Consider the following 25246-nt stretch of genomic DNA (forward strand, 5'->3'; position numbering starts at 1 on the left):
TCATGTACAAGTAGGATACAAGACATAATTAGTCTATTTTCAATGCAAGGTTCAATTTATGCACCTCGAACCTTGTTTTGGTCCTACCAAGGGATAATGCTGATGCAGAGAAAGTTGAAGAAACCCGCGCATCCATCTTTGGCTTCTAAAATTTAAACCTAAAATCCATTAAAGGTCACAAACTAGTTATACTTGGGTTCTTGTAGAGATCCTTGTCACCATGCTGTTAATTCATACCTGAAGTAAAAGCTGGTGGGGTTCAGCAGCCCCCATAATAGCCCCTCGAAATTGTCCCTAGCCAGAAAACAAACCATCCAATCGGTGACACTAGGTCAGTGTTTCCTAAAGTGTGGTTTGCATACCCTCAGGGGTTAGAGTAGAATTAGGCGGGGGTACGCTGCACCGTGCTTAGTTACCTTCCGTAGACATGTCAAAAATGGAACAGGTTGTTGGACGTGGAGTCACAACTTTGATAAAAACTAGCAGCCATGGAATCAAATTATGACAAATTGTCATCTCAGCACTCAAGTTTAGCACAAATTCTTACACAAAACTATTGGCAAACCTCATTGCTCGTGAGAGTCAATTTTTGTTTTATTTACAATTGTATATTTTTGCCCTTAATCTTACCTATTCAATCTGCTGGTTATTCAAGAGAAGCATACTTGACAGTCTAATTATAGTAACACCATAACTTTTAAAATTGCATTTTTGATGAAACTTAGCTTTTATCATTAAATTGGCAAAAATAAAACAGCCTCTCACACGAAAATAAAACTATTATCAAGTTAAGTATCTTTTAAAAAAAGTGACAGGATAACGGATAACTTGGAAAGTCTGCAATAAACAAACGTAGAATTACACATTTTCTTCACGCTAGACCATTTCAAATCAAAAATTGTCATACACGTTCGTTTATTCTGTTATCATAAATAGCTGCAAAAGCCGAAATTCTTATTCTGAAAATTAGTCAAATAAAAAATCAAAACTGGTTTTATTGCATTATCTCAAATAATTGCATCCTTCCCATTGATCTAACCAAATTTCATTCATAATACAAATTCAGCTTACATTTCATAATGAAAAAACTCTATTTCTCTTTTATTATTGTATAGTGTGTGCACTCAAAAATAAAAAAAAATAAACATGTTTTGATTTTTATTAAAATATATCTCTATTTTCGCCAAGGGTATTCAGCACTAAAAAAAAAAATTAGAAACAGGGGTAAAAATGTTTCAATGGTGAAAGGGGTTAAAACGAAAATGGAGAAAAAAACTATAACCGCGCAAAAACGAATTAACTCCTAAGCTGGAGGAAAGGCAAGGCAAGTTTTAATTTAATGCAAAAATTAGCTGGAGGCACGATGTTGGCCAGTGCCAATTTTCTCCGTCAGCTTTTGGAAGAAAGGTAGGCATATTGCCCCTTGTTAGAAGCAGAATCACAGAGCAATTTTTGATATCATTACTAGAGATAAAAAGCCGGCCTTTGCCATCCCCACCCCTCCCCCACCTTTTTAGGGGTGGAACCATGCAGGGATTTTCAGGAACTATTGAGGATATTAAATCAAACCAAATCATTTATAGAAAATAAAATATACTTTCAAAGACATGGCCCAAACATGGTATCTTTTAGTAAAAAAAAAACTATAATAATTAAGATGTGGTCAACACATGGAAAATTTGTCAACAAGCCCAAAATTTATCAAAATGCACAAGCTACGAATCATCAAAAGCTCAAAAATGGCCAAAGCATCCTTTCTTGAAGTCAAAACTATATAAAAAAAATACTTAACAAAATTTGGTCAACACAGAAAAAATTTGCCAACAAGCACAAAGGTTATCAAAACCCACAAACGCTGAATTATAAAAAGCACGAACAAAACTAAGCACAAAGCTTGGCAAATAACGCGGCGACCTGGAGTAAACCGGTGTCAGTTACGGAACTTTCACAGCCACGTCTATGGGGAGTTAGGATTTAAGAGGGAAAAAGTGGGCGGGAGGAAGTTCTTGTAGATGGAATGAAGGAGGAGGGCTGAGTTAATTTCATGCACAGTTTCTCACGACGGGCAAAAAGGGACTCAAGTTCAAATTCTTTCACACAAAAAGACTAAGGCAACGGAGAGCTACCGTCGATGATTTGTAGTTATCTCTTCAGAACACGTTCAATTTTATCACTTTTTTCCTTTGTTAGAGCGAAATCCCAAATAGGACATGAATATTCTATTACTGGACAGAAGAACATGCAGAAAATTAATTTTAGTTTATATTTGGAACCCGGAAATTTTTTTTAGAGTTTTGAGGATTTGGATAGCGTTGTTTGCCTTTTTTACAATCAACAGTGGGACCTAAAGTGGACAGAAGTCATGGAAGGATTTTCAATTTGTATGACCAAAGCGAACCAACGGCCTCTCAGATTCCCCCACCACCAGCAACATCGCCATCATTGAAGGATTTTCCAATCAGTATGATTAAAGGTGTTATTTAAGGCATATGGACCCTCCCCCTCCTCTCCATGCCACTTTTCTTGCAAAAAGGCAGGCATGTTACACCTCGTTTAACCCGGAATCAGCAAAGATTTTTAACTGCTATAGTCACAAAACTAAAGTTGCAAAAAGATAGGCTTGTACCTTGTCAGAAATTGAATCACAGAAGATTTTACATCTCTATTAGGGGAGAAACAATGTGGGCTAAATAACCAATTTAGCATTAGCAGGTTGTGTTGATAATATATATAAAAAAGAATAAATTTGATTGGGACATGAAACTTCACTTCATTGGGACATGAAATGAAGTGGGTTTTAGGTAGAAACAGTGCATTTTGAGACGGTCTGTAAGGAACACGTCATCACCTTTATTTTAAAGAAATGATTTTTCTTGGGGCCAGCCGTTTTAAAATATTTGAGGGGTTGACCCCTACAACCTTTAGTTGATGGCAAAATAATAAAAGCAAAGCATTGCGGCGATGCTTCACGTTACCAAGGCAACGTAAATCTATTTCACACTGTAAGAGAACGACAATACAAAAAACTAACCTTAATACGTTGAACTTCAAATCTAATCATTCTGTGTTTGTGTTTTCCATCGAACTTGGTATCTTCATATATACTATTTACAGCTTTGACGTGTTGAGCGATCATTGCAGTTATTTCTTCTCTAGTTCTTACTGAATCCCGCTTTTCCTGTAAAATGTACATATAATATTTTTTTTTCAAAACGCTGCTATTAAAAACACTGAAACAGGATAAGGCCAGGTGCTGAAAGTCTGTTAAACGAGCTTTTGAAATACGGTAGCTACAAGCTATGGGCATAGATATGATTTTCTATAAAGTGGCTAAGAACAACTTTTATGCAACTCCTTTCACTGGCGGATCCAGGAGGACCCCGCCCTCCCCCCAAAAATTTTTTCTGGCACCCTCATTCCGTGTTTTTCACTCTTATTTTAAATACACTTATCAATTTGGTCAATTATCAGCGACTTTATCACATTGCCCCCCACCCCCAAGGATTCTGCTCTAGAATCGCCTTTGACTCCTTTACAAGAAAGGTGATAAGAATGAATGCAGCAATTATAGAGGCATTAGGTTGACTCCAATATGAAGTAGTCAGTGATCCAGGGACCGTTATATTTCAAGGGGTGGCTCACATTCGCTCCAGTTGGTTTGAGGGGGGATTCTAGGGTAATCGAGGGCGCTGATAACGAATATCGGGGTGCACAAGTTCGCACGTGTTTAGAACATGGTCATTTTAGCCTATAAAGTCAAATTTGGCCTATAACGACTTCATACAGCTCTTGATTTTATTTACACGGTAAAATAAGCTGAAAACTTTATAAACTTGGCATATTCTGAATCCTAAGAACAAGTAATTTCACCTGGTATTTTTAGTTTTTTCTCACAACCTTCATTTTTTTAGTTAACCCTTATTTAATTTTGAAAACAAGGTTTTTAAATATACTTTTCCTTAGTTTTTTTTTGTTTTTCTAAAATTTTTGCCTACATAAGTATATTTTTTTATGGTTTATTTCAATTCTGCTCGTCATTACGAGTGGAACTATGTTCCTTTTTTCCAAAAAAAATTTAATTCTTGAGCAACTATTTATTTTTTCTAAATAACGTCATAGCTTTCAGAAATTAGCCCACAATGACCAAGTTTTTGTTCTTAGTTGTAAAAAAAAAAATGAAAACGAATCAAACTGCACATCATTCGAACCGTCCAAATATTCTTTACACGTTGTTAATAAAAACAAAGTTGATACTTGAAGCTGCAAGAACATATAAGCGTTTGAACAAGAAAATTCCTCCCCCCCTCAAAAAAAAGAAATTTTTTTGAATAGTGCCGTTTTACTCGAAATATTTTCGAGACAACCTATGATTTTTATCTCACCAAACGATAGATCGCTCTTTTCTTAATCAAATCATTTATTTACATTCTATAGAAGTAATATTTTTAACCAGAAAAAAAAACAGATGCCTAGTTCTGCGATCGCATGCGCGAATTTGGCATATTTTTTATGCTTTATTTGAACTATGCTCGTAATTACGAGTCAAACCATGTGCCTCTTTTCCAAAAAATCTTAACTCTTGAGCAACTATTTATTTTCTCTGTAGTAGTAGGTACCATCTGCCTAGCGTAGGCTTATATACGAATCTCAAGGTGGCGAAGCCGTTTCAACGTATGGTGTAGAGGTGACTAAGGCTGATTTAAGATACTATTTACTTTCAATCCCAGCAAAGCAGGGGTCAATGATCCAATCGGTTAGATTGGGTCAACGACCACTGATGTAGTAGACGGTAAATGTCATGATCAGCTGAAAGTAAGGTTTAGACGACTGCATTAGTAGTTTAATAGCAAAACAAATAAAAAATTAAATATTTAAAACTGAACATGAAACGGTGGCTCAAATCACTTTTTATTCTTCATCTTCGTCTTCAGACTCGTTCTGACTCACATCGGAAAGTAGTCATTTTTGGGGGTCAGCTCCACACTTGCATGCGCTGTCATAGAAACCTATCTTGAAGCGTTTGCAGTGCGAGCCGCACCTCGTCTTGTCACAGTTGCAAAAAGAAAACGATGCTAGTCCATGTGGCATCGCAGATCCTAGGTCTGGCTTCAGTTCATGATCTTCAATTTTCCAGCCCATATCGGTAGCCTGAGGTAAATTAATACGGGCTGTGGATTTGGATCCAAATCAGTGACTAAAACATACACCTTTTCATATGAAGCTGATACGAGATATCAGTTGTTGGTAAACGTCGAATATCCTCCAATCTTGAGTACAAATGTGCTCGAAGATCATTCAGACTGTTGAAATTAGTCACACTTCTGCTATACACTGTAGTCACAAGCTGCTTACAGAAGTTGACTATACCATTAGTTTGCACAGATGATGGCTTCTCTGCAAGGGATCGAACTTCATCACCTAAAAACCCTAGTAAATTTTCTGAAGACTTCGCAGCTCGAAAAAAAGTGGACCTTCCCAATTCCATACAGAAAGCTTGTGGTGTCACTTCCACTCAAGCCGTGGACAAGCGGCAAGGTGTTGCAAAATGTTACTCCTAATTTTTGTGCTGCCGTATGAATTGGTATGCAGTAGCATGGAAACTTAACCCAGAGCTGCTTGAGGTCAAGACAAGCAAGATACTAGAAGTAGTATGCAGCTAGTAAGACGATATCAGTATCGGTGGCTTGTATTATCACAAGTGTGCTCTTTCGTCTTGCGCCAACTGCTGTGTGGTATAACACCCGAGTGTGTGCCTCCTCATGGCAACACGAGATATCGTCATCAACTGAGCTTCTATGGGGCGTAACGGTAACAGCTCTATATCGACTCTCCAAACCTCCAGCGAGATGAACCATCAGACGGGTCGAAATTCTGTACTCCCAGACCTTGAAAAGAATTTTCAAGAGTCCACCTTTGGCTGGGTGACTACTGAGAATCCCGTCCCAGAGTGTTGCAACTTTGCTGGAGGAAGTGAACGGGCTGGAAATATTTCCTCTAGGATCTCCTCTTCTTTCTAGACAGCCAGAGGCTTCTTTGAGGTTGAACAAGTAGTCATCATGGGTTCTATCGTCACCAAGACTGTCATACCTATCACCAACCAAATGGATAGACTGACAAGCTTCGGGTATTTTCCTAAGAATCCCATCGTAAACTCTTATTCCAAAATCTGCTAGCGACTCATTTTGTTCTGGTCGATAACACCTTATGACACTCATGACATCAACTATATAGTCAGATCGAGAAGAGTCTTCAAAAAGCATATATGGAATCATTTTTGGCCATGACTGCAAGCCAGACTGTTGCATAATATAGTTCAAGGCTGTTGACTTTGTACCAGTACATAGCTGAGGCTCCCTACGAATTGATGATAATACTGCAAGTGAGGCCGGATATGGCAGTAGCTCGTACTTCAGCAGCTCACAGAAGGACGAAGTTTGTGTTGAATTTGCAAGATGCAGAGCTCGTTTAAGCAGCTCAGTTTCCCCAAAATATTTTTTTTAGGCTCTTTCTTTTTTACTTTTTTGGCAAAAGAGGCAAAAGTTTGTACTATGCCAACTTTTACTTTCGTGGATATCCCGTCGGGATATAAGCTCATGGCTTCGAAGCCAATGTCGCGGAAGTTCAGCAGAGTATTTGCTACGCTTTCTGGAGCTCTATCCCCTGTCATAAGTTGAACACCTCTGTTCTCATCGTCTTGAATGGGTTTCCGAGCAACTCTACCAAGTCCATAACCCGATTTTTACCTTTTATTGTCAGATTCGTAAACGCAGTGGTATCTTCATGATGCTTCATTGCCTTGTCATCCATATTCAGGTTTGCTTTCAGCGTTCTGGTGACTGCTGTGAGAAAGGGGAGAGTAGCGAGATATCGATCCCTGGTATTTTCATTCGTTGTCGCACCAACGATACCAGAAACTCCTCGATGACCTTTGATGTCCAGGTTCACGGTCGACCCTAAAGCCAGATCCCATGCAATGCTGCAAAACGGCATGGTTGTTTTCCTAACAGCAAAATTGCCACTTACAACCTCTACGTAAACTTCTGGCGCTTTTTCAGGCAGGCCTAGCATTTGTTCTAGGTAGTTAAGCGCAACTGCGGCGTATTATGGTTTCCAGGTGCGAAGAAAATCGGAATCATCTCTTTTGTGGCGTTTAAGTGTGATCCCTAGTTCGCAGCTCTTTCAGCATAAAGATAGTCGTTTCCGGTACGATTAAGATCTATATAGTTGATCCAGAGGCTATGATTCCTTATGGTGGATCTGGACTCGTTGTACTTCGCGAAAAGCGGAGCAATGCTGTCCAACGAATCTCCTATCTGTTTACAAGCTTCAGAACTAGTTGTACCAACATGGTGTATTTCACGCAAGACAGCTGAGCCCCCTAAAATCGTTGTTGCCGGAATCCTTACCTATAGCTAGATCAGATAAATATCCTGAATCCTTTCCTTTCATGTTGTAGTTTTCAGTACTTTATGCAATAGTAAGTGATCCAAGGCTGGCTGTCGTTCAAAAAAAAAGAGAGGGGGTGGCTCACATCAGCCGCAGTTGGCTTGGGTACGGATGCCGGGGTAATGTAAGGTGCTTAAAACGAAAATCGGGGTGCACATGCTCGTACAAATGTAGAACTTCACGATTTTAGCCTATAAAGGAAAAATTAGCCTTTTGTGGCTAAGTAATTTATGCAACTAAAACCCGATATGTAAAATGCTCGGCTATTTTTATAGCTGTGGAAACTAAATTCGCGCATGCGATCGCAGAACCAGGCATCTGTTGCTTTTTTTTGTTTCCTGGTTAAAAATATTAGTTGTATAGAATGTAAATAAATTATTTGATTCAGAAAAGAACGATCTATCGTTTGGTGAAATAAAAATTATAGGTAGTGTTGAAAATATTTAGAGTAAAACGCCACTATTCAGGAAATTTTCTTTTTTTTGCGGGGAGGGGGGATTTTCTTGTTCAAACGCTTATATATTCTTGCGGATTTAAGTATCGACTCTGTTTTTATTAACAACATCTAAAGGACATTCGGACGGTTCAAATGATGTGCAGTTTGATTCGTTTTCACTTATTTTAATAGCTAAAAAAAAAAAATTAAAAAGAAATTGGTCATAGTAGGCTAATTTCTGATAGCTATGACGCTGTTTAGAAAAAATAAATAGCTGCTTAAGAATTAATATTTTTTGGAAAAGAGGCACAAAGTTTGAACCGTAATGATGAGCAAATTCAAATAAAGCATAAAAAAATATACCTATGTAGGCGAAAATTTCAGAAAAATTGAAAAAACTAAGAAAAAGCATATTAAAAAACCATGTTTTCAAAATTAAATAGGGGTTACTAAAGAAATAAAAGTTGTGGGGGAAAACTCAAAATACGAGGTGAAAGTACTTTTTCTCAGGATTCAGAATATGTCAAGTTTATAAAGTTTTCAGTTTATTTTACCATGTAAAAAAAAAAAAAAAATCAAGAGCGGTACGACGTCGTTAAAGGCCAAATTTCATTTTGTAGGCTAAAATGACTATGTTCTACACGCATACAAACTTGTGCACCCCGATATTCGTTGTATGCGCCCTCGATTACCCTAGGATCCACCCTAAAACCAAATGCAGCTGATGTGAGCCACCACTTCCCTTTTTTTGAACGATAGCAAGCCTTGATCACTGACTAAAGCGAATTGCTTAGCAGGATGACAATTATAAGACTAAGAGAGGTTATATATAATGTAAAAAGTGGATTATGTTATGGTTTTAGGAGACTTCCACACATGTAAAAATCAGAAGCTAATTCCCTAATTATATGCAAAAAAAATGTATTAGGAAAGAAGAAAATTCTACAAAAAAAGGTTTTTGAAGTTCATAGTTTTAAACTAATCATCAATCTGTCTGATGGTACTAGGTTAGTAATCGTGACTTTGCTCGGGTTGCTGGATCCAAGTAATCACTGTCTGATACATCTTGCTTCAGGTTTACAATTTTATGAGCAATCCTGGTATTATGAAAGAACATTGTTAAATAGATAAATGATTATACAGACGTTATCGAAAATAAACTTCTGTAAACAGACGTTTGCGAAAACTTAGTTAAAACCATAACGGTGCTCCCAGCGACCAACTTTAACTCACAAAACAATAAGATTATCAAAAAGACTTTTAAAAACGGTTTTATCCCCAATCGCGCAAAAAAAAACCTACTAAAGAGAAAAATTGAAGCTTTTAAAGTTAGAAGTGAAAGCAAGGCTGGTCGAGATTTAAAATATTGCTAGCAATTCCTGATAATGACCCCCGCATGCTTTCACTTTTAGTGTTAGGAATTTTGAACTCTAAGAGTAGCAGGAAAAAGAAAATTAGTTTCTACTTTTCACAGCTTTTGAAATTTATAGTCTGTTTTTTTTTTTTTTTTTTTTGCTCTTTGGCAAATCTTGTAGCCAATGGATGAAAGATTGGTATTTGGGGGGTGAAAGATAAGAATAGGTATATTGGTAATGGTCAATTATAATTAAAGATAACTATCTTCTGAGACACATCGTTAGTTTTTATTTTATTTATTTCTATATAAAAATGTCTTTCTAAAAGATTTTTATTAACAGATCTCTTTTGAAAAAAAATTCTTTCTCTATATTTCTTGATTTCTTCTTATTTTTTTTTCGAAATATGCGTCATCCGATATTTCTATCAGATACAAATTTGTGTAAGGTATTTTTAGGAAATAATTAAATAAGGAACATGTTCATCATGTAAATGAACAAATAAAAATCGTTATACAGTCCCCCAGCCCTCCCTAAAGAAATGACCAATTTTTATTATAAAGAGCGATTTTAAACATCTGCTTTATCTAACTTTCCATGTTTAATTATTTCAAATCACAGTGCGAAAAATGATAAGTCAAAGCATATACTGTCATAACCAATATGAGAAGGCGTATCTAACATTTCTATAATTTTACAGAAGAACAAATACAGCATTTTCAAGCGCATCATATAATAAGAAAAAGACTATGAAAATTAAGAGTGTGTAACTAAATATTGTGGCTTCAATTTGGGATATGGTGCATAAAATTATACAAATTAGTATTTAGCTAAAGGTAGAAACTTTATTAGCTCAAATCATGGCTGGTTGAATGGCAGCAAACTACGTATATAAATCTCCAGATATCTTTTATTATTATAGAAATATATATATATATATATATATATATATATATATATATATATATATATATATATATATATATATATATATATATATATATATATATATATATATAAATATATATATATATATATATATATATAAATATATATATATATATATATATATATATATATATATATATATATATATATATATATATATATATATATATATATATATATATATATATATATATATATATATATATATATATATATATATATATATATATATATATATATATATATGAATGAATACATACATATGTATATACAGGGCTATATTCATTATTTTTCTCGTTGTCATTTTGTGGTGGAGGGCTTGGGTTACCAAAAAATTTTGTTCGGGAGGGGGGGGTGTCAAGTTGGAGAAATATTTCTTAGTTTTCTAGGATAAATTGTCTTTTTACCTGTATTTTTATGACCAGTCTACGAGTCGGAGGCATATTTGGAGGGGGGAGGGGTCAAACCTGGTAATCCCGGGATAAGTCCCTGTGTACTGCATAAAATTAGATTAATTCATTTTTAGCTAAAGGTAAGGTAGCGTTTTTGGTCCTAATTAGCCTATGGCTGATCGCCTCTACAATCTAATCTTTTTGAGGAGTTTAGCTTTAAGATAGCTTGTACCTTGGGTTAACTAAGTTTAAATCCTTCGGAGAGAGGGGGGGGTGTATCGCATTTTCCCATGTGACGATGTTCAAAAACACAATATATTTCAGACATATTTGTGCTGTTGCATCTGGCTATATAAATATGAACGGTTATCCTCGCTTCTCCTACAAGAGTACATAACCTACAACGGTTATCCTCGCTTGTTCTGCCTTTTCCAGGAACAACCAACGATAACTGATTGCAGCTACTACTTCCAGGGTAGTAGCCATTCTAAAATTTAACTTCTTCATCGTATATAAAATATCAAGGGTAAGTAGCCTTGCCTAGCGATAAGTAACCCTGGAAAATTAAAACACTCCATAAAAAATGAACAAATTTACCTGTTCATAAACATGTTTCCAGAGGTAAGGATCCGTCTGGATGAACATGGAGCATGTCCGTTTCTCATTTCCTCTTAGGGTCTCTCTTTTGTTTCTCAATATTCTGCGGGACTCCTCCTTGTTTGCTTCCAAAGTATATTTATAAGACGGATCCTCACTGACTTTTTCTCTCCATACTTCTTCAAGTGTTTTCGGAGTAGACCTGCTGAATTTAGGCTTTTTGGGTGCTTCTATTTTATTTTCTTCCTCTTCTTCTCCACTTCGCTGAACTGAATCCATCCAATGAGAAATTTCATCCGTTATTCCGCATCCGGACACGTGACCTACAAACAGACGTCACGTGACCAAAAATATATATATATATTCTGGGTCCCATCCAGTAAATTCCGTTGTATTAGTGATTTTCATAGTAGCTTCCCAGAAGTTTTACACAATTATACGGAAACTTGGATAAAATCCGTTGAAATCAAAGATATTGCGAGCTGAGTCAAATTTTCTCCCTTGCATCAGCTTATATGCCTACTCAAAATCAATAATTATGCTTCTAAACCCGTTTTTTTCGATGCCAGCGAGGGGAGTTGAAGTTAACTATAAAAAGATTTAATATCAAATTGTTTCAATAGTCAACGCAGTGTTAGTTTTGAGGAAGGCGATGTGGCTCCCCATATTATTAACTTTCATCATTTTTTTTTTGTCCCCAGCCTCATAACACAGAAATAACGATCCCAAGAAGTCGGACAAAAGTCTCACTCAATCGTAAACTTAAAGTTCATAGTGAATATTTAAGGGTTAAAATCAATTGAAAAGCAACCTGCAGCCCCTTCAACATTGACACCCGCAGCTTCACATGACAGCAGGGGAAATTTCAAGTAAATCATCTTAATACCAAACGGTCAAAAGATCAAAAAATTTATGCCTTCTCGGACGACGCATATTCTCATTTAAAAAAGGATCTTCTACCATAGATTACTCATACAACACATTGACGAAATCTGCATTATGCCAAGCGTTTGATATAAAAAGTTCCTGGACCCTGGGGCCCTCTTCTAACTTACAAAGTATAGGTATACTACATCTCTTTCAACTCACAAATATTCAAGAATCATTTAGAAAGTGGTCCAGGTTGAACAATCATATAAAGGTCCCAAATCAAGACACGGTAAGCCCATATTTCAAAAACAATATTTATTTCCATCGAAGTTGGAATTTAAGGATTTTCGAAGTAACTAATTACGAATAGGTGGCTAAAAGTGCAATTATAGCCGAAAGTCCAATTTAAAAAAAATAGTGTGCGTTTCCAATAAGATTGGAATTTGATATTTTTTTAAGATGATAGTAAAGAATATGAGGTTAAAATGGTAACTGCAGCCTTATACTTAATTGCAGCCCCCTAGGCTAGAGTCGCAGGAGCCTGGCTCCCGCCCCCCCCCCAACAAAAAATCGTAATAATATATTTTCTATACAACTTTTGACTCGCAGTGGCGTAGTAAAAACGGTCTGAAACTTTCCCATTACTATTGCAAAGCAGAACAAGGTAAGCACATATATCCCCAACGTATTTTTGACATGACACCTTAAATTAGGTATTGTTTTATTAGACCACACTGCCGTTCTATGAAAAACAAATAATTTTTCAAATGGGGATAAATCCATTTACATAGATAGTGAAAAAACCGGTACAAAACTCCACTGAAGACGGTCGAAGTATAGTGTGACCGAAATATCTGAACTTTTGTACCTCTTTTTCACTGTCTAAATAAATGGATTTGTCCCCAGTTGAAAGTTTATTTGTATATCTCCCACGGTGTTTCATCATGTATCTGAATCAAGGGATCAAATGATACTTTGGTCTGCATAACTGAAGCCCCTAAAGCGAAACCTCGAGCCCCTCACTCCCCCGTCCCCGGCTCAACCTGACAATTGTAAACAGAATGGGCCATATTTGAGTCGTGGTCGTGTGTACGTCATATAGGGAGTATAATTGGAGAACAAATCTGCCGTTGGAGTAACAATTTTAGCACCTCAAACTTAAACACGCCATGCAGCATACATATTTCATAAAAATATTGAATTTGCACCATATTTGAGAATTGTCTTCCTTACCCTTGAGCCTGGGTACATTACACTGCACTATGATTGTGATTGCAAAATACACGAATAATATTACAATGTGGAAAAGCGAAATACATAGATAATATCCCTCCCCCCACAAAAAAAATTATGTTTGATTTCTATGACAGTTGGTACTTAAGGCTTTTTAAAGTCATTAGTAATACTACTACTACTACTAACAACTCATCGCAGCACCAAGCCGCCTGAGGCCAACATAGCTACGCACGCTCCTCCTCCACCCCAATCTATTCAAAGCCTCCCTTTTTACACCCGCCCACGAAGTTCCCATTTCCTTTAAATCTTTCTTTATAACGTCTCCCACCCCAGATGGAGAAGACCTGCTTTCCGTTTAGACCTAGATGGTTGGCCGAAAAGAACAATCTTCGGCAGTCTGTCATCCTTCATCCGTAAAACATACCCTAACCACCTCAACCTTTCTTTCATTATAGACCTAGAAAGCGGTATTGAACCACATTTTTCGTATAGCCTATTGTTTGAAATACGGTCAGTCAGCCGGGTACCCAGAACAATCCTTAAGCAATTTCTCTGGAAAACATCTAGCAAATCTTCATCCGCTTTTCGGAGCGTCCATGCTTCAGAGCCATATTTGACCACTGTCATCACTGTAGCTTCTAAGATTCTAATCTTGGTTTGTAGACTTATCTTCCTATTCTTCCAGACTTTTTTTAACTGTGAAAAAACACCCTGAGCCTTGGCTATTCTATTTTGAACATCTTCACTGCTCCCACCATCTTTACTAATAATACTACCAAGGTAAGTGAAACTGCCCACCTGATCAATCTTTTCATTACCAAACGTCACCTTTTCATCTTCACTTATTCCTAGCCTTAGTGACTTAGTCTTCCTAACATTAATTTTCAAACCAATACTAGCACCCTGAACTCGCAAAACCTCTAAAACTTCATTCATTTTGCTCACACTTTCACCTAGGATGCGTAAATCATCAGCATAATCCAAGTCCACGAGACTTTTTCCTCCCCATTTGATTACGGGGTCTCTCACTGCCTTTTTTGTGCTCATTCAGACAAAGTCCATAAAATGATCCGTATGAAAGGAGATAGAGTACAGCCGTGCTTAGCTCCTGATATAATACGAAACCAACTGTTAATCTCATTTCTTACCTTAACCGCAGCAATGTTCTTCTCTTACATAGCACTAATCACTTTATTGTATTTGTCTGGTATACCATACAAGGATAAAACCTTTACTAAAGCTCTTCTATCAACAGAATTGAACGCTTGCTCATAATCTATAAAACTGAGGACCAAAGGTGTTTGATAACTAAGGTACTTCTTAATTATTAGCCTAAGAGTGGAAATTTAGTCGACACATCCTCTACCTTTTCTAAAACCGCACTGCTCTTCTCTTAAAACTTTGTCTACGGCATCTCTCAGTCTAAAAAGTATCATATTACTAAGCAATTTGCTACCTACAGAGACCCGACTTATGCCTCGATAATTATCACACTCACTTTTATCACCTTTCTTGTAAAATAGCTTAATTAAGGTTTTTATATAATCATTAGGTATTTCCTCTTTTTCAAAACTAATATTTATTATTTTCAGTAATTTATTTCTGACCTCAGAACCACCATATTTAAGAAACTCATTCACTACCCTATCAGCACCTGGAGCCTTATTATTCTTTAATCCTTTTAGTACTGTTTCTAATTCCTCCTCACAAAACAAATCTTCTTTCACATCCAAGGTATCACAAACTTTTTCATTTTCCTCTATATTTTTTCCTGCAACTCTATCTCGGTTAAGCAAATTCTCAAAATGTTCGGCCCATCTCACTTTAGCTTTTGCCTTATCGCTAATTGCCACCCCATTCCTATCTTTAACTGGCACAAGTCCGGATTGACTACTACCTCTCAATTTGTTAACGTGCCAGTACAATATTTTACTATTATGCCGTCTAGCTGCATCTTCTAAATCCTCGGCAATTTTATCCATGGCCTCCACTTCACACCTCCTTAGTTCATATTTCAATGCTTTCTCCACTTTCTTTACATTTCTTTTGTTTTCATGTGATCTATCACTCAGATAATTATTGTAGGCTACAAGTCCTTTCTCCTTTCTATTAAACTTAAAGCTTTTTCACTAATATTCTTAGCTTCAGTGCTAGCTTTCTTCCCTAAGACACCTTCAGCAACTTCACAAATTATTTTTCTACAATTATTCCAACCATCTTCCACATTATCAAATTTTAAACTCTCAAGTTTAGTATTCAATTGTTCCTCGAAAGTTTCTCTCAAATTCTAATCCTGGAGTCTACTTACATCATAACTTCCCGGGAGGTAATTACCCTTCCGATATTTCAGCTTTAAATTAACCCTTGACACTACTAGATGGGGATCTTTACTTTTAGCATCAATAACGGAACTCCTGTATACCCTAGTATCTTGCACTGATCCTGCCAGACTTCGGTTTACTATAACATAATCAATAGGGTTTGCTGTCTTAACGTCACGTGAATACCATGTTAACTTATGAGCCATTTTATGACTAAACACTGTACTGGTTATAACTAGATTAGTATGCCTACAAAATTGCAAAAGTCTGTATCCATTACTGTTTTCTTTTCCTACACCAAATTTACCTAAGCTGGGATACCATCTATCCTTATTTCTACCAACCTGGGCGTTAAAATCTCCCAGCAATAACATCATATTTCTACCTGGGACCTTGTCTATTTGCTCCTGTAACTGTAAGTAAAATTCATCTGAGTCACTAGTATCTCCATCAGTCGGTTCTACAGGGGCGTATACAACTATAACTGATACCTTGAACTTTCTAGTCATAAAATGAGCAATTAGTGTTCTATTATTAATACCTTCCCAGCCTAAACAAGACTTAGCAGCTTCCTTATTCATCATCAGCCCTACTCCCTGTCTATGTACCCCATCCTTCCTGCCTGAGTAAACAAATTCTACATCACCTAATTTCGTACTTCCTGCCCCTGGAATATGAGTTACTGAACTTCCTAAGAGGTTCAGCTCGAATTATTTGAATTCTTCAGTCAAAATGTTAATATAATAGTCATCTTTTAACATTGTAAAATGACAAATTCCAAGTTTCATGTTCTTTAAATCATTGAAATTTGTTTCGCCTCAGGAAAAGCAATGATCCCGGATACCAGTGCAGGACGAGGATCATATATCTACTCAAGGCTACACCGAAGTGCTTAAGCCGGCTTAGAACCGGACAGCAAGAAGTCCCTGGGACCTCCATGAATGGAGGCTTTGTGAGATCCTGGGCCCATCTTGGTCACAACATGGTTTTCAGCGCTTGGCGATGCTCTTCTCTCAACAAGAGTCGAAATCCTCCACAGAAAATCTCAAGCCTATTACCTCCGACTCATTATATATTCATGCCTACAAATATTATGCTACTAAGGGGAGGCAACCCGTAATAGATAAATTAGCTAGGAATAGGTTTTTCAGCCCAAAGACGCCCATCAAAACATACCAAGCCCAGAAGAATTGTCCATTAGTCAGAATCCCGTGCGAATGCTGTGTCGTTTACTAGGCTATAATTTCCTTGAGGGGCGCCACTCCTCAAGTGGGAATAGAGTTGACCGCAAGGTCCCCAGTCTTGCAGGTACCCCGAAAAGGTCAAGGCCGCCGTTTGCAGAGGCAGTTGTCCATAGATCTGGATCTTACGCCCTGCCACAGTTGTCCTCCTATAGAGGATCCTCCCGTGATGGTGTTCTGCATCACCATGCAATTTAACCCATTACTGGGAGAAGGTTTGCAACTCATGGAGCTTGTGGATAAACCAGTGGGCCCTTTTGAGTGTACATTTGAGGGGCCTTCTTCCACCTCCGCCTGTATTTATGACCCCGGGCAAGGGTGCTCCAGATTCTATTATGGACCCCCAGGGACAAGGTCCCCCCTTGGTCCATGCCTCCTATGGAGGTACCCTACATATCTGTAGAGCGTTCCCCTATCGCCACCTGGGGACATGCTAAATGGCCTGGGGGAGGCCAGATAAACAGATCACTTTTGTTTTGCAAAGGCAATAACTCAGTGACATATTTAACCTACTACTTATAAATATACATAACTCACTGACTAGGCCTATATAAGTTATATACAGAAATATATAACTCAGTGACACATTCAACCTACTACTTATAAATATGTGTAACTCACAGACTAGGCCTATATATTTTATATACAGAAATATATAACTGAGTGACACATTTAGCCTACTACTTATAAATATGTGTAACTGACTGACTAGGCATATAAGTTATATACAGAAATATATAACTTGGTGACATATTTAGCCTACTACTTAAAATATGTGTAACTCACTGACTAGGCCTATATAAGTTATATACAGAAATATATAACTCAGTGACAGATTTAGCCTACTACTTATAAATATGTGTAACTCACTGACTAGGCTTCTATAAGTTATATACAGAAATATATAACTGAGTGACATATTTAGCCTACTACTTATAAATATGTGTAACTCACTGACTAGGCCTATATAAGTTATATACAGAAATATATAACTGAGTGACATATTTAGCCTACTGCTTATAAGTATGTGTAACTCAATGACTAGGCATATAAGTTATATACAGAAATATATCTCAGTGACATATTTAACCTACTACTTATAAATATGTGTAACTCACTGACTAGGCCTATCTAAGTTATATACAGAAATATATAACTGAGTGAGATATTTAGCCTACTACTTAAAATATGTGTAACTCACTGAATAGGCCTATATAAATTATATACAAAAATATATTACTGTGTGAAATATTTATCCTACGGCTTATACATATGTGTAACTTAATGACTAGGTACACAAGTTACATGCATAAAAATGTAACTCAGTGACATATTTAACATACTACTTATAAATGTATGTAACTCACTGAATAGGCCTATCTAATATATATACATAAATATATAAATGAGTAACAAATTTAGCCTACTACTTAAAATATGTGTTAGGCCTATATAAGTTATATACAGAAATATATAACTGAGTGACATATTTAGCCTACTGCTTATAAATATGTGTAACTCACTGACTAGGCATATAAGTTATATACAGAAATATATAGCTCAGTGACATATTTAACCTAATACTTATAAATATGTTTAACTCACTGACTAGGCCTATATAAGTTAAATACAAAAATATATAACTGAGTGACATATTTAGCCTACTACTTAAAATATGTGTAACTCACTGACTAGGCCTATATAAGTTATATACAGAAATATATACCTGAATAACTTATTTAGCCTACTTATAAATATCTCATCAAATTTAATAAATAGAACTTTAACAAGTATATAAATTATATAAATTATCATGTATTATATAATATCATGCATCATAATATAATTACCATGTATCATAAATTATATAAATATATATAATATATATAAATTATCATGCGTGTGAGATCTTTTATCTCACGTAACTCAATAATATGATTTGGTAAATATTTACCCATGCTTTAGCCTATAGACCTGTCCCTGAAAGTTTCATTTTCCTAACCTAACCCCTTTCCAAGATAGCCAAAAGTAGCTAAAGTAGAATTTTACTAGCATAGCCCCTCTCTAAGATTATTAGTAATAGTCTATGCTTATTAGTAATAGTCTCATTAGTAATAGTCTATGCGTCATTAGTAATAGTCTATGCTTATTGACTTTGCAAATAATGGCGAGTCTGTCATGTAATTTTTCGACATCCTATCACATTCTCTCCCCACCCTATGATTGTAGAAAGTTGAAAGGGGATTCACTTGATTCCAAATTCTACTTTTCTCTAACATGGCGTCATATCAAAATAGCTCAACATGGCGTCATATCAAATGTAGCTCAACATGGCGTCATATCAAAATAAATAATTCAATCATAATGACTGAAAAAACTAAAAAATATGCCTTGAGCGGTGACATGATGCAGGCAGCTTCAAGGGCAAAAAGTTCGGCAACTAGTATATTTTAGGACATAATAATTGTTCAAAGACACAAACAGTACATAGACACACTACAGTGATAGAAAAGTGAGAAGAAGTTTACCTACTCTGTGTTTCTGCTTGACGCTAATGTCAAGATACGTTGACGTTAAGTGTTATAAAACCACCCCCCACAACCAGTTTTTGCCTTAACCAGTCTCAACATTACTATTCTTATCACAGGTGCTACCATGTACATAACCCTTCTATCGCGACTACTGCTAGCAACGTTTCACAGGGCAGGGAAAAGGGGGGGGAGGGCAAGCCAAAGGTTTTTCCTTGCTTACGTCACTAGGTAATCCCTCCAAGAACACCCTACGGCTACAGTTATTCAGCCTCCCTACTCATATTTGTGTTTCTATGTATTCACTCTTGTTTTTAAAATAATTTTTATATTTAACGTTCAGCCTGTTAACCAAATAAATGACTTATCTTAGTTTCAAGAAAATTTCCAAGCTAAAGAGCCAGGCTTTGACTTGCAAAAAGATGGTTGTATATGCTTCTAGAGCAAAGCCTTCACAGGCGTGAATACTGGGGAAGGAGATGAACGAGAGGATATTGTGAAGGGACCTTCTTTTCCTACCTGTTCTTTTGTTTTCATATGGATCAACGACGTCAGCCTCTTTGTAAATCACGGAATGAAATTTCGCCTTTTCTTCAGGGAAATACTTGTGAGCTCGTTCCACATAGTAAGTCTCGTTTGATGTTATGATTTTTCCATCAAATATGCCATCTTTGATTGAACCAAAGGCGATGCTTTTTGGATCATCTACAGCCCAGAAAATGAAAATTAGTATCAATCACAAGAAAGACTAATATAAGCACTGTCCAGTATCAAAATTAGTCCATCATTTATTTATACATCCGATAGACATTATTTAATATAATTTCACCAATATTATAATTCTATTCCCAATAAACTTGTAATTTCTACTTCCAAATGAAGGGTTCTTGCTGCAGTTTTTACCTGGGAAACTTCGGAAGTAAAATAAAGGAAGGTTATCGAAAATTTTATTTATAAAAAAAGGGTCATCTGTATAATTTTGATACAAAGACATAATTAGAGGGAAAACCACCTTACCTCCAACCTCCAAATTTATTGTGCAAATGTACCTATTTTCATAAAATGTGTAAAAAATTTGTTCCACTCGTAAAAACATAACAGAAATACAAGTAAACAAATTTTTTATGCGATTTTAAGGTTTTTTGTGACCCCTCCCCCATCGAACAAAAACCCTGGATGTACCCTGAGCTACAATGGATAGGTTCTTTCGGAAAGGAAGTGCAAAATCATATCTTATATAATAGTAAAACACGCTGTGTCCCATAATTAAACTTTACATGCTTTATATTTGGTACTAATAACCATATTTGACGAATCTATAAGAAAACACGTTTGTTGCAGGCATTATGTTTTGCTGCTAAGTTCTTTGACGACCGTTTACCTAAACCATTTTTTTCGCCCTATGGGTTCTGACACCAGGAGATCGCGGTCCCATAGAAAACGGATCGCAATCAGTAAGAGCAAATTGAATACTCAATGTGAAAAAATCAATTTTCTAGTAATGAATAGAATTCAAACAGGTACCAAAATATGATTAGAAAATTAAGTTTGTACCTATTTTGAGGGTTGTCCATTCTGACCTAAACAAGTTATATCATCATTTATAGTTTTCATTAGTCATTTACTTTGGCTCCTCATATTTATTTTTTAGTAGTTCAATATTACTTTTATGATCTCTCCAAAAATTTTTTTTATTTTTTTTTTATTTATCAAGTATTTTGGGCAATAGGTTGCATCAAGACTGGGCTGGGTAATTGTAGACAGAGAAAAGCCAAGACAGATAGTCCAAGTAATTGAGAGGCCAATGTTTAAATGGCTGGGGCACGGGTAAATGGCTGGGGCACGGGTAAATGGCAGGAGTATGAATGACTCTCTTATTGGACACATACTTGTCAGGTTAGTTTTTGGAAAGGCATGCCTGCCTAGAGTCTTAGGCATGCGAGTCGACCGAGAGTCTTAGAGTCGACCGAGTCCGTTGATTTTGAATTGAATTTATCAAGTATTTTGGGCAATAGGTTGCATCAAGACTGGGCTGGGTAATTGTAGACAGAGAAAAGCCAAGACAGATATGTTATGTGTATGTTAGTCGTCACTACTTCTGTCATTGGCCTTTTCGATGAGCACTCAGTTAGTGTTTTCTGCCAATCTTCTAGACAGTATCACTACATTAGTTGTGTTGGAGAAGCACAACTACTCCTTTTGCAGTTTCTTTAGTGACCAGCAGTCTGTGCTTTGGAAATGGTAAAAGATGTCAGGAGATGGAACATTCTTTCAGCATTGGGATAGAAACAGACAAAAATGACAGAAAGTAAACATTAAAAACACTTTCGAAAAGATATACATTTAAACCCACTTATGATGGTTCCTACAATAATACAAACGTATTAATGTATATTTATCCTGAAAGATTGGGTGTTATACTATTGTTTATTTTTAAGATGTGACAGGTTTTTTTTCGTCCCAACACTAGTATCAAAGTACCCACTGATTTCAATATTTTACTATACTTATTATTGAGGAAGTGGGTCATATATGCTTGATGCAAACAAATGTTAAAAACAATTCTGAAAAGACATCCATATAATCAAAAAATGCCTGGCTAATCACAAGACGAAGGATAACAACACGTCTTCATTTGCCATTAGATAGAAAGATAGATTTTATTTCACACAAATATAACAACACAAATAACTAAATAGAGCCAACAGGGAGCTAAGCTCGAAAGGAAGGCTAACAATTATAACAATGAGTTCAAGTACGCCAAAAATAAAGATAAAGAAGATAAACAAAAAAAAACATAATATATAGAAGGAGAAGGACAACGGAGACTACCCCAGCACGGCAAAATCTAAAAATAATATTAAGAAATAAATTATCAAGAAGAATCACCCTGTCATCAAAGATTAATAATATATTCTACTAATTTAGTCTTTAAAACTGATCGGCTATTAATATTTTTAAATTTACTATTTAATTTTAGCCTATTTGCTATACAAGGGATTTGGTATTTGGTCGTTGATTTAGACATTATGTCGACAGACTGGTTCAAAAGCTATTTCACTTCCTGCAGGCTCATTTATCATTAAGCCTAAGAAAGAAAAACTAACAAACTGACCTTCTAAATGTCCACTGAAAAAGTGAGATAAATCAACCTCCAGGGAGGTTCCATTGTGATTTTGCACAGCAACATTTTCACTAAAAACTGTTGCATCCCTCTTTAAACGAAGTGCAAAATGTTGACCATAACTATGGAATTTTAGCTGTAGATGATCATCATTGGCTGATCTTCTTACTCTGGAATGTTCTTTCTTTATTTCATGCGAGTCATATGTTAGTGGTTCAAAATAGCTAACATATTCACTAAGAGGTTTATGACATTGACCTGCAATCAGAAAAGAACATTAGTACATTACATGCCCAAAGGCCTAACTATAAGGAGTTTCAGGACAGAAGAGATAATATATGTGGATTTAACTCAGTGTTGGCACGGGGACTGCTAAAAGACAACATTTTAAATTATTATTTTCAATTTCTTCAGGAGGAACGGAGGTTTTCTAATAAATCTCAACAGGATGGTTCCCATTTTCCCAACATACAGTAATACTATAGTAGCTTAATCAATCCATTGCCAACAAAACTAAGGCAGATTAAGCACCCTCAGACTATGTTCAGTTCTTTCTATGTATACAAAAAAATATATAAGCCTACCTTTTTAAGCAAACATTGTCTTACAACCAAGCTTAATCAAGTTTTTTTTTTCTCCCATATGATATAAGGGTACTTCCACGAAGTTTAGCAATCCAAAATCACAACTCATTAAGTAAAATTAAGTTTTTGAGCAATTGCTGTTACTGATAGGAAATTATTAGGTTGTTGCCTGGATTCTACCCCTAACCTAATTTGTCATGCAAAAAACTAGATCTTGAAAAAGATGGTTTTGGAGGTAATATATGGAAAATATGATTTGAAAATTGTTATAATCTGAGTGGTGTAAACTGTTGCAAAAATGAAATATAACTTGAAAGTAGGGTTAATGTACAATAGTAACTATTGGATTTTACAGTTTATTAGTTTCTTGATGCATTAGTTCTTTTATTTCATTGTGTATTATTAGGGTATTTTATTCTTTTTGTGACCTGCATGGCTAAGTTTAACAACTAAATTGTTATTAGGCCTGAAAGTATTTTTCAAGCTTAAAATTTTTTATGCCACCCTATTAAAACTTTCAAGAATACATCAACAGGATAAATCAAAGCCTAGGGTGGTGCTTCCAAGTTTCTGCATTTACCCCTGACACATCCTCCACAACACTGAATTTATCATGAATTCTTAAAACCTTTTGTGCTATGTAAGTAAATAGATTAATAGTCATTGTTACACTCTGGAAAGGGGTTCTGAAGGTGCAACCTACACTCACTCCCTATTTTAAAGACTTGAAATATTTTATGAATATAGAAAGTAACCTAAAAAATGATTCTAATATATTTGGCTGAGAATTTGGCTCAAATTCCAGGAGACATCTTGCCAAGATTTACAGCCGACGAGACGCAGGGTCTAGGCCAAATTTAGCTGTTTAAGTTTTATTAAAACAATCTTTTTGAGCTTGTGATGATTCACTGTTCATAATTTTTCATGTTGTAAGTGTAAATATACTTTCATTTATAATATACGTTCATTTATACTTTCCTGAAATTCCACTTGGAGCCATTTCATATTTTCACATAGAAATACTTGTTTCCTAATAGCTGCTGTAAGTAAAATCTCCAAGTGGGGATTTAGATTTCCAAGTAAAATCTAGTAAATCAAGTAAAAAAATAACTGCTGTAAGTAAAATCTCCAAGTAAAATAAGCAGAAGATACAGCATACAGACGATATCCTCGCCTGCTTGTAGTTTACTGAAAGTTTAAAAATGGCATAGAACTAGTTTGGCAAGTAAATGATAAAGGGAGAAAAACATAGATGTAAGCTGGATGACTACAACTTGGACAACCTCTCTACTTACAGTCGGGCATCTTTTTGAAAGTTCAGTACTCATTGCTAATACAGCTGTCTCAGAGATAGAATTCCAAGAAGATTCAATGCTCTTGTGAGAGAGACCAAGTGTTGAATCAAGTTTATAGTTATATGCACTGAAGCATATAACAGTCTAATTAATAGACAGCAATGGTGTTTCATTTCAAAGCAGTAAATATATTGCTTTTTGTGTTATTATTATGATTGTGCTATCATGTGAATCTAGCTTCATTTCGCTATCATTTTCTTTCTTTATTTTCTCCTCTGTATTATACTTTCTTGTATTGACATTGGTCAATACCTTCATTATTGGTGCTAGGAGGGGGATAATTGTGCCTCTCCCATTGCGAAAATCCTTTTCTATGTAGCATAAAATATTAAATTTGCCTGCCTACTGGCACAGAGGTGAAAAAGGCAAGGCAGGGTAATGAAACTTAACTAGAAATTTCTTCGGGGAAGGTAGCAAGTGCTACCAAGAGGTTTGTTTTCCAAATTCAAACAGTAATATTTCTCTTTTCCTATTTACATACAATGTTCCAAAGTGTTTAAAAACATAGGTATAAAATGCATTTAAACATCAGAGAACCCTACTTAGAGGTTGCAATGGCTTCAGCCATATAGAAGATCAGAAGTCATGCAGAATTTTCATCCACATGGACAATACCCCTCCCATTTTTAAGGAATTATTCAGCAAAACTACTGTTCCTCAAAATTTTTGACCAAATATTAAAATTTTGTTAAAAATTCGAATTCCAATCCAACATTTTAATTCTTAAGCGGAAAAACTAATAAAGTGGGACACTACCAGTCAATTTACACAACAGGGTATTTTAGGGCTGGCCCCCCCCTCTCCCCATTTATC

The 25246-nt window shown here is 35.8% G+C and overlaps 1 protein-coding gene across 1 annotated transcript in view; it reads right to left on the bottom strand.

Annotated features, from left to right (window-relative positions):
• The window catches only part of kuz (zinc-dependent metalloprotease kuz), a 90659-nt gene that overhangs the window by 55653 nt on the left and 9760 nt on the right, over positions 1 to 25246 (bottom strand). Inside the window, 4 exon segments of the mRNA XM_089094844.1 lie at positions 3032 to 3178; positions 11175 to 11497; positions 19890 to 20075; positions 22486 to 22752. Coding sequence (XP_088950970.1) covers positions 3032 to 3178; positions 11175 to 11497; positions 19890 to 20075; positions 22486 to 22752 — 923 coding nt within the window.

The sequence above is a fragment of the Artemia sp. Qi Xiang Cuo genome, chromosome 9 (genome assembly GCF_049724085.1).
Source record: "Artemia sp. Qi Xiang Cuo chromosome 9, ASM4972408v1, whole genome shotgun sequence".
Lineage (NCBI taxonomy): Eukaryota > Metazoa > Arthropoda > Branchiopoda > Anostraca > Artemiidae > Artemia > Artemia sp. Qi Xiang Cuo.